We start from the raw sequence: 10955 nt of genomic DNA, 5'->3' as shown, positions 1-10955 counted from the left end.
TCTCTCTCTCTCTCTCTCTCTCTCTACTCTATATATATATATATATATATACTATATATATATATATATATATATATATATATATATGTATATATATATATATTATATTATATATTATATATATATGTATATTATGTCAGTCAGTCTCATAAGACTATGACTTGACTGCGCAAAACCAAAAAAACAAATGGTTCATTCCTAATAACAGAGTCATAAACCATCATCAAACCTCTGGCTTGAAACTCGATACGGATAATGTAAACCTTGAGTTTACCAATCGGATTGGCTTTTCCCCCTATAAATTCTTTGTAATATGTTTAGACTGTAGTGAAACTGACGGGTTGCTGTCACTGGATTGCAGCAAAGCCAGTTGCATTTCTCCTGCCATTACATGATGTGGTGGAATGTGTACAGTTCAGGTCGTGATTATATATATATCCGAAAGAGAGTGTAATGCTGCAGAACAATGCAGTATCACAACAAGCCGCTAGGTGGTCCAATATCCAGTCATTCAGTAAGGTTTCATGAAGACGTACCGACCGAAGAAGTATATAAACAATTCATATAAGGTTTCTCAACGTATCACGTCTACAGGGAGGGAGAAACACACACACACACGAACGCCTCTGAATACCTAAATTTCTTGGCGAAGTTAATACTGTGCCCTTGGCAGATCTTTTGGTGGGGGTAAGACAGTATGAAAATGGCCAGTCTGTATCCATTTCCCCACCCAAGAAATGGATACAGACTGGCCAATTTCATACTGTCTTACCCCCACCAAAAGATCTGCTTGGAGATTAGTGCGGGTACCTGGCCATGTGAAGTTTCTGCAGTTGCCGTGCCCGCGTGAACAACGGGCGCTTCTGGTCCTCGCGCATTCCCCGCCACCGACGTCCCAAGTACTTTGAGACGTCTGAGTTTTTCATTTCCGGAATCAGCATGTTCACCAGGCGGCAAGACTTGTGGTTGGGACCTTCCCTTGTGATGTTGAGCTGTTCAGCAGGTGTAGTTGGGGTGCGGGTGAGACATGCTTTGTGCACAGAACTCAGGAAAGATCCTGTCTTGTGAGCGGCTTGTTCTCACTTTTCATACTTCATGGTCCTTTCTGGGTGAACCTTTTTTTTTGTCAGTTTATTCTTAGTGTCCTGCCGTCCCAATAACATTGTGTTGAGCAAGTTATTATTAATTACTACTACGTAGTTCAGATTTGTATCTGCCTAAAAAGCTTACCTTATGCATTGCAGGAAGTAATCCGCATAGTCATGCGGTGTGTACAAAAAATCAAATGCAAGAACAAGAGTTCAATATGATTATATTATATTCAAAACACTTCATCAAACACGGACTGGAAGTGCAAACGGTCACTAACAGGATTATACAGAACAGTACAGTACAGTCTTTTTCGAGACGGTTCAGAAATGTTGCGACATAGCTGTTGAACATGCTGACCACCTTACCATGTATGTCGCTTTACAGTAGCTTAGTTTTCTGACATTCTACATTTGGAAATGTGGGGTACAGGATACAACGGATTTGAATTCTCCAGATCCCCATCGGTGGGAGCAACACGAACAAAAACCTGTACAATTGCAACATGTCTGGAAGCCACTAAGCCACACTGACAGCTTATTTGGTCAACGCTACAGCCAGATGTCCTGGCAGACGCTTGCATGAAGTACAACACTTAAACAGAACAGATCATATGATTTGAAACAAAAGCAATAGGTGATGTGAACATCTTCATGAAAAGATCTGAGATGTTGTTACTGAATATGCTGTAAAAGTAGGAGTCTAGAAAGGAGTCCACGCCACACGATATAAATATACCGAGCTCTTGCCTGCATCTATTCAAATGCCCTGTTGGTGATGACGAATCTGAAATCAATAAAACAATTTTAATATATGCTTTAAAGAGAGATTAACTACACTCTGTATTATTTTCGAACTGTTACACTTAGCCTTTAATTATTCTACTTCTCCCCTTTTAAACGCCGAGTGCTAAAACACCCCTACAGACGATTGGCATCTTCCTTAGTAACTGAGGGGTATCCCCTCCCAGACCTCAATGTTTGGGGCCAAAGACCAGGAATTGCCTCTCCTATCTTAAACATGGGGATTATGTCAGAAGAGGTGGTCAAAAGTCATCTACCCGAGTTTTAGACCTTGATCAACACACATTGGCAGGGCACACAATACCCCAACTTGTTAGACATCAATGGAAAGCTAAAATCCTCTACTTTCTTAAACTGTCACAGAAGTTTAGTCTAGTGTCAATAGTAACAAGGGCAACATTTACAAGGGCAATAATGCAATACACATGTTTTATTATCTCATTGTATTAAAGGATCATATCAAAAACCAAATATGAAATGCCAATACCAATGCTACAACATTTCTGACCAATCCTGATAACATCAGGGTTACATACATGAGATAAAAAGTCACCCATCTATTATTACAGGCGAGTTAATGACTTTAGACTGTGCCGGGTGCTGAACTGACTATTTAGCTGAAAGGCTTATCTTTTACAACATGGTATTCTTCTCTCTGATGCTTTGTAAAATATATTCTTTCATATCAGTTAAGAGATTATTTCATTTCATTCATTTATCCAGGGACACATATCGCCACCTGGGCATTTTTCAAAGTGCCCTGCAGGCTTACATGAATGAACATAACATAATAAAAAGACAAGGAAAACAATATTCCGCGTCAACTCAAGTACAAATAATAAGTACATACAGTATTGCCACAACTTGGTTACTTACTTCGACTTAGACTTAGTTCGTCACTTGCGAAGCACATTGGGCAGTAAGTTCTCTCCACTTTGTACGGTCCTTACCCAAGTTTTCAGCATCTGCTAGTAGTACCCCTCTGTGCTCTAGGTCTTTTTGGAAAGTGCTCGGCCATGTTAGCTTGGGTCTCCCTCTCTTCCTCCTACCTTCCGGTTTCCAGTGCAGAAAAGTCTTGGCAAGGCTGTCTGCAGTCATTCTGAGGACGTGTCCAGCGTATTTCATCCTGCTCTCAGTGATGATGCTGCTGATTGGTTTTGTACCAATTCTGCGATATACCTCCTTGTTGGTGTTCTTGTCTCTGTATGTTAAATGCTGGTACATATAGATAAACTTAGAAATTAAAACCAAAATTGATATATTAAGCAATACCTACATTAGACATTGTATATTTGGATGATTGTTTCCTCTTACCAGCCATTCTGGTTGGTGGTAACCATCAAGTTGTTCCTCTTCATTAACTTCATCCGAGCTGTCTCCTAGCACTTCCTCATCTTGGCGCTGCACATTGTAGATCAGTGCATCTTGGTCCACGGGTACAGTCACTGTGGCTGTGTTCGTCTACAGTTGAACAAGAAGAGTTTAGATGGATACCTTCAATCTCAATTTCAAGGAGAGTCTATGTGTTACATTTCCATGTGCTGAAATAAGCAAACATAAGCAAGAAAATCAAAACACATTGTCACGTTAATATCCTTACTAATCTGACAATAAGAAATCTCTAATAAGCTTTAGACACCAACAATACTCTTGCAGTCAATCCTTTTTGAAATTTGAGATAGAACAAACCTTAATGGTCATTGTCTGAAAATGATTTTGGAAGCTCACCAATTTCAAATAAACAATGAGTCAGACTTGAAGTTAAAACAAATAATTGGTCGGTCACATGTACCTTGTGGTTGGATGTCACATCTGGAGGTTCCTCTTTGTGTAACCATGCCTTGACGAGGTCAAACAAAAAGGACAGGAGTGCCAGAAGCGATGGTATCTTCAAGTTCATCCAGTTCTTGACCTCTGAAGAAAAATCATGCACTTTATGAGGATATATTTAGCATGTGTTCAAATGTAATTTTACATTGGTACATAAGACAATTTCTTGAGGCAAGAAACATCATTTATAAAGTCTAAGATAATGTTATATGCAAATTTTGAGTAAGGAAGGCTTAAGGGGGCACACCCCAGTTTCTTGCCCCCATTGAAACCTATAGTTAAGAGGCGTTTTTCATTGACGCCGTACAGCAAGAAAAAAAAATTTCCCGCATATCACATATATATAGGAAGGAAACATGTACCGTACTGTATAATATACCAGATTTAGAAAAAAATTCTAGTACTGAGATTATCGCAATAATGGATTTTCTGGGGCATGTCGGGCGCCCCTAGCTGTGACGTCATCGGCCTAGCCGCTGCGGACGCTTCACTGTTTGCGGCCTCGGAGCGATACCCGGAAGCGAAGATTCGCCGACAAAAACGTAGCAAACACAGCCTATATGGGTCGAACTTGATACAGACATCGACCTACATGTCCACCACTAGGATTTTTCACTAACTAACTAGGCACAGAACGGCCACTAAAAAACACCTACTCCAAAATAAGTAGGGACTACCGTGGACCCCGGTCGCGGAAGAACTGGGGTGTGCGCCGTTAATGTTCTTTGTTATACCTTTTTACACTTAAAAGAAACAGATACACTCTACTTTACCCATCGTCGAAGAAAAAATCTGGGTACGGTTATTCTATACTCTGTAACAGGTGCACATAGAACGCTTAACAAGTGGCTGTTTTTGTATGCCGCCTAGCGGACAAACTGTGCGCTGCAGGCTACTTGACGTTGTCATGTATTTCAGTCCTTGTAAACTAACGGCATGTATCTGTATCTGTATCTGTATAGCCGGTATAACCGCCTTTCGGCGTAACACACCAGCTTCGCAGGCACGCGGCGCGGCGGCAGCTGGCTATATTACACCGAAATAATTATACACCGAAATGTATTTGATAAATAATACCCGCGCCATATTTCCGGTATAACCGCCGGTATAACCGCCTTTCGGCGTAACACACCAGCTTCGCAGGCACGCGGCGCGGCGGCAGCTGGCTATATTACACCGAAATAATAATACACCGAAATGTATTTGATAATCCAAAAGACATTTTTCAGGACGGAAAGGAACTGGAGTTTATTTCCTACTAGTTAAATACCCTCGTGGAGGAGTTTTTACGTGTCAGTACACAAGTATATGTCATGTATACGTGAAACTGGGCATGTAATTTCAAGATTACAACGAGTTAGTTGGAATGTGTTTCCGTAAGTTCAGTACATAGAGACATAGAATTTATACCAGACAATCTACGTATACATAGGTACATCTATTATGTCCAAAAAGGGTGATTTCAGCCTCAAAATGTACAGGACGAACGGATACCTTCAAAGCACTACCTTGTCATGGCCAGTCGGGTACGAAACGGCCCCCTCTCGAACATGGTGCGGCTAGAACGTCACAATGGAACGATTGTTGAATTGATCAATAAAGGAGTAATAAAGCTTTGATTGTTGCATGAGTTCTATTTACAAAATTCGTGGAAATATGGCGCGGGAGTGAGTTCTATGAACGTTGAAGACGGCCGCACAGCCGTAGAAGATGGCCAGCCGACGTGGGCGCCCATGTAGGAAGAAGCTGCGGCGTGGCAGAGAGGGATTTAGGCAGGGCCATCCATACTTCTCGCGAAAAACCTGCAAAACACCAACAGAAAAATATGAGAGACTGCAACGAAAACTTTTCAATATGGCACAAGATCCTTTTATATGCCCAACCCCAGGTAGATTAAGACCGACAGAAGACAGCCCCGGCCTCCTGGAAAGTATGGCACACAGAAAGGTATACACACACAACATACAAGAAGCACGTGATTTTCATGTCCCATCTTTGATGGACCTTTTCAACAACTTCATTAAGGAACACACTACAAAACACCCAGACTGCACACACCCCACAGTTACAATGCCACCGACGTTCGAGAAAAAATTTGGAACCGGTTATAAGGAAGTGTTGCGCTGCAGCACCTGTGGTTACCACACAGAGAGTCACAAACTATATCAGGAGGCCGAAATTCAAGGGGGTGCTACCAGAGGACCGAAACCAACGCGAAAAGCAGTTCAGCTTTCGATGGTACTTTCAAAGTTGCCCGTTGGTATTACGGGAGCGACCACGCTTCTGAGTGCCACAGAAACGGGCACTCAGAGCGGTAGCAAACTACAGAAAATCACAAACAATCTAACAGACGTGGTCGTGGGTGAAATGAAAGATTCGCTGGCCGACAACAGAGCGACGCTTAGGAAAGTGTGTGCAATACAGGGGGAGGATGTGAAAGACGGCGAGCCGGTGTTAGCCACGGCCGCGGTTGACGGCGCCTATAACAATCCGTCTTATCATACACACAGCCAGAACTCAACACAGGTTACGGTACCCGTAATAGAGAAAAAAACAAAGGGAGACATGTTGATAGGTTTTGGTTTTGCAAGTAAATTGTGCACGTGCAGGCGGGATGGCAAAGACAGGCAGACCCACGGTCCGTCCTGTAAGGCGAACTTCCCTCCCGCTGATCCGATAGGGAAAGCGGAGGAAGTTTTGGCAGGGCGGGCCGTGGAAGGCATGCAAGAAAAAAAACCAGTTCTATTAGACAAAGACCTTACTGATAATGACTCGCACATAACGAAGGGGGTTAGACACACAACCAAAAATATCTCACCAACGCTACAAGTCGAAAAGCTCGACTGTGAGGTCCACGTTTCTAGAGGCCAGAGAAGAAAAATGTTTCGAATATCAACAGTTTTGAGTGACCAAATAGTGTCAGGCATTACTGGTTATTCAGCGAAAGTGGCCCAAACAAAAAGAACCTGGTTCGCTACCGCCCTTGGGAGAGCTGTCTCCAAACGCTGCAGCACCGAGCTGCGCCGGGCACGTGAAAAGTACCCACAAAACGACGACCTTTTCAAACTTTCAGTACAACAAGCCAAAGACAACATAGTTAACTGTTTTTCCGGGAACCACACAAATTGTCATTCAACTTCATTCATGTGCCGAGCCGGTCCAGACCACAAACCCGCGTATTTACCACGGCGCGAACACATCGTGCCCACCGAGAACGACATAAAATACCTCCAAGCAGTAATAGATTACAAACTGTCGGAAGATATGGTCCATAAACAAAGATACGTCATGTCAACAAATGCAGTAGAAGCCACACACCGCCGTACACAACAATCTTTGCCAAAAAAACAACACATTTAGATCCGCCGGGCATATGCATGCCAGCAGCGCCGCACATTCGTGTGCAGTCGGTGGGCTGGGGGAGTCCCTATGCCGTCTAAACCTAGCCGCCGGTGCAGGCTTTACGCCTGGCGGCACTGCTTGTCGCGTGTTACTCGGCCTAGATCGAAGAGCAGCTTACCACAGAAAACGTAAACAAAGTAAAGAATACACAGAGAGAAGAAAGAAGAGATGGATTTTGATCTGAGATGCGATTAACAGCCGCGTATCTCCAGCGAACTCACATCAATGCGTTCCAGTCGAAGGCGGTTGCCGACAAGATAGTAGTTAGGTGTTAGTTAGATAATAAGTATGTGATGTGAATAGGTTAGGTAATGGGATCTGGGATATCCTCCCCCCAGATGTTGAATTTCCGGTTTTCCTTCTCGTGGGAAAAGCCGATTATCCTTAGTTATCAAGGCCAGGCATATGGTCGGTACATAGTCCCTCCCGGCAGGAATCCCTGCTGCTTCAGGGTTGGGGAATACTGGCCTCGAACTGCGTTAGATTGAGGTGTGTTAATTAATAAGATGGGGATTCACTAATCCCTTAGATCGAGGTTTACTAACTGATTAAGTTGAGGCTTACTAACTACTAATTAGGTTTATTGTGGTTAGGAAATATTACGGATAAACTAGATATGTAGGCGACTGGGCTAGGGTTGTGTATGCGTGTGCCCTGTTTCATCCGCTGCAGGGCACCGTCGCCGCCCCTGAGTCGTCCTGTGGATGTCGTCTCAACGGTACTCCAGCCAGAGCTCCCGTGCGAACTCCCGACCGATTCCCTCGTCGTAGCGGCCCTGCACTGCAACGATCGTCACGAAGCGCCGCGAACGTCCTACAGATCGCGTGCGAACCTCCGCCCCGGCCTTTCAGAGGTGGAACTTGAGATGTCGTTTCCGGTCAAGTCAAGTCAATGCAACAGACAATCGCTCCCAGCTTGACCTGTACCTCTGCCACCTCTCAATACTCGCACAAGGCACTGCGAACTTTCGTCTCCGCTCCCTGGCTGTACAATGTCATGTACTCTGTATTTGAAAAAAATGTAATTGTTAGCATCCGTTTTACAAATTTAGACTTTTTACCTCAGGTTTAATATTATGCCATCGTTTTATAAAAATTAACAAATTGTCTTATATTCATAACTATTGCATTTTTTGGATTGGAAGCCACCAACAATATGCACCTAATACATATTGTACATCATACAAAGAAACACAAATTAAAGCACTAACATGTCGTCGTCAATTTGACTGGTGGTTCTGTCGCTAGAGGGCGCAGCTGAGAAGGGAGAGAAGTGGCCCATACGTCTTCTCACGTCTTGTTGTTGTTGCAAACGTGTTGGCCTCTGCCAGAACCAATAGGAAGTAAGTATATGATTAACAGGTGGTCATGTAAACCACAGAACAGCTTCGACCAATGGTCAAAGGTTAACGACCTGACATGACCCGAGGAAAGCCATTACACACAGCGTGCAAAATACCTGGTTGCCCAGTTAACCAAATTTTTCTTGGGGCAACCTATTTTTTAACCTAGATAGCCCAGTGTGCTACCCCCCCCCCCCCCCAAAAAAAAAAATAATGCCCACTTGGCTTGCACCACTGTATCCGGCAGATGCTTTTTAATTTTAGGTATTACTGGCTGTTACTAGTATCAGTAAACTAAAGGCTGTTAGAAATATTGTCAAAGGCTTGTGTATGTAACATTACTTAATTTAAGGAAAGTAGTAACTAATAGTAATATACATGTAGGTGGGGCAACCTAAAATTCTGATTTTTAAAAAAACTAATTTTTGCCTGGTTCAAAAAGGTATTTTGTACACTGCACAATGATGAATACTGGGTATTTGGATTGTACTTGGTACTTGCATTGTATAAAATGTGTTGATTGGTTGTTCACTTTAAAATTTACATAGTATTACATGTAATTTAACTAGTACAAGGGGAAAGCAAGGGCATATTACTGTCCCTATTGTCAAGATTTACACATACCCAACAACTAAAAAAAAACAGCTTCTTGCTTCTGTACTCTAACTTAGTCTAAGATTCAGTACAAACTTAACCCACAGTTTTGTTCACGGAATCAAGCAATGATTTCAGAAGTGAATAAATCAATGTAAAAGTGGATGACAGGATTTATAGAGATAAACAAACCGAGTCAAAACCCAGAAGTCAGTACTACTACTAGTGAGTTCTGTCATGCTCTAATAAAAACAGATCTCTCACCTTGTTTCTTGTTCTTGTGATGTCTTGCCTGATTTTTGCTGTGTGCAGTAAGCGGTGAACAATGACAACTGTTCCATGAACGTTGTGACACCGCGCCAGTGCCCTGTTGTACAGAGCAGTAGCTCTGGTCAAGTTTCTAGTGTCTCCAGTTTCTGTTCCTCTTTTCAGGTACACGTCACCCAGACTCTTGATCGCTTCTGTTTCTAACATACTGTTATCGTTTACTATCGCCTCTACCATCACCTGTGCGTATCCAATCAGCAATGAGTCTGTGTTACCTCTGGTAGCGCGTCTCTTGTCCAGGGCTTGAAACTTTTCCGCTACCTTAGCAGGTGTAGTTGTCCCCTTGTCTTCAGTTGGCTGTTTCTTACCCTTTGACGACACCCCTTGTAAAAGCCTCTCCGTGTAGTGGTAGCGGTGTTCTATACCATCTGCCTGTTCTTCATGGTAACACCGTACCATAGCAGCCAGATAAAGCGCCAAGGCCGTGTTGAACTTCCCCACGTCCTTCCCGAGTCTTCCCTTCTCCACGTTCACGTCGCACAGAGTTTTGAGCAGCTCCACTTCCGCCAGCCTGTCCGTGTCGGCCATGGCGTCCACCAGGGCACGGAGGTAGCCTGTCTCCGCACGGGCTAGTCCGTACCTCCTGCCCTTCTCGTCCACCTCGCGGAGTTTGTCACACACTCGCAACATGGCGGACACTTTCTACGCTGAGAAAATGTCTCTAAAAATCCTTGTCTTCATGGGCCTTGGTCTCTGTACTTTTTTTCTGCGCCTGACTTGAACAAGCGTATGCTTTACTCTACTTGTGTCAACATTACATCATCCATTAATGCAAAGACTAAAGGTCCAATATTTCACAAATAGCCATAAACACATATTAGGGGGCCCGAAAGCCCTTTTCCGTAGAGCGTAATCGACCGTTTTAATTCTATGTAGAGCGTATTCGCCGTTTTAATTCTACGTAATGCGTTGTAGCCACTTGGAATTTATCGTAAAGCGTAATCGAGGGTTTCAGAATTTAGTGTAGAGCGTTGTCGAGACCCCCCCCCCCATGCAGGCCCTCCATATTAAGTTAACCTTGCTGCATGCACAGTTTCACAACCACCCTCACAAAACAACACGCTGCAATATGAACGCCCATTGTGATTTGTCATGCAGCATGTTTTCGTAATGTATTGATAACTATGTACATTGTAAGGCCACACCAATTTAATTTGTTGGTTCTCAGATTTTTTCAGAAAAAATGTGAAGCGACAAGGCAAAAAAGATATAAGACATATTTAGGCATCCTGTTATAGCCCCAAAATGCTATATGATAGGAGCCATGAAGGCTGGGTTAAAATTTAAACACTGGATTTTAAACTTTTAATGAAACCATTGCATTAATAAATGGGAAACCTGTAAAACTAGGAAGAAAATGACTTTTCTCAACTGTTTGGGGCAAAATATGAGCATTTCTTAGTTGATTAAGAAATTTCAAGTCCGACTCAATCCATTGTTCTGATCTGTCATTTATATGAGTCTATCAATTTATATGACTAGTACTAGTCTTCAACTCCAAGTCAAACTTTATTTTGCATTATGTTCACTCCTAGGCACAGTAAAAGTACATGTAGACAGGAAATTCG

General features: G+C 42.9%; 3 protein-coding genes across 3 annotated transcripts; 1 reads left to right on the top strand and 2 right to left on the bottom strand.

The window, feature by feature from the left end:
* Window positions 1-1376: 1376 nt before the first annotated feature.
* LOC109476630 lies at window positions 1377-5317 on the bottom strand. Its single transcript, XM_019777634.1, has 5 exons — window positions 5217-5317; window positions 3685-3806; window positions 3207-3353; window positions 2843-3107; window positions 1377-1875 (listed from the first exon to the last, which is right to left on the bottom strand). Exons 2-5 carry the CDS (start codon window positions 3790-3792, stop codon window positions 1685-1687), a joined length of 711 nt encoding a protein of 236 aa, XP_019633193.1. The 5' UTR covers window positions 3793-3806; window positions 5217-5317; the 3' UTR covers window positions 1377-1684.
* Window positions 5318-5390: 73 nt separating this feature from the next.
* LOC109476628 lies at window positions 5391-7198 on the top strand. Its single transcript, XM_019777631.1, has one exon. The coding sequence runs from the start codon at window positions 5433-5435 to the stop codon at window positions 7080-7082; it is 1650 nt and encodes a 549-aa protein (XP_019633190.1). The 5' UTR covers window positions 5391-5432; the 3' UTR covers window positions 7083-7198.
* Window positions 7199-7894: 696 nt separating this feature from the next.
* Window positions 7895-10109, bottom strand: LOC109476629. Its single transcript, XM_019777633.1, has 3 exons — window positions 9325-10109; window positions 8335-8447; window positions 7895-8127 (listed from the first exon to the last, which is right to left on the bottom strand). The coding sequence occupies exons 1-3, from the start codon at window positions 10015-10017 to the stop codon at window positions 8013-8015; spliced, it is 921 nt and encodes a 306-aa protein (XP_019633192.1). The 5' UTR covers window positions 10018-10109; the 3' UTR covers window positions 7895-8012.
* Between the last annotated feature and the right edge of the window lie 846 nt (window positions 10110-10955).

Source organism: Branchiostoma belcheri, unplaced genomic scaffold (genome assembly GCF_001625305.1).
Source record: "Branchiostoma belcheri isolate BF01 breed outbred unplaced genomic scaffold, Haploidv18h27 scaffold382, whole genome shotgun sequence".
Taxonomy (NCBI): Eukaryota; Metazoa; Chordata; class Leptocardii; order Amphioxiformes; family Branchiostomatidae; genus Branchiostoma; species Branchiostoma belcheri.
This window is presented reverse-complemented; position numbering and strand designations above follow the sequence as displayed.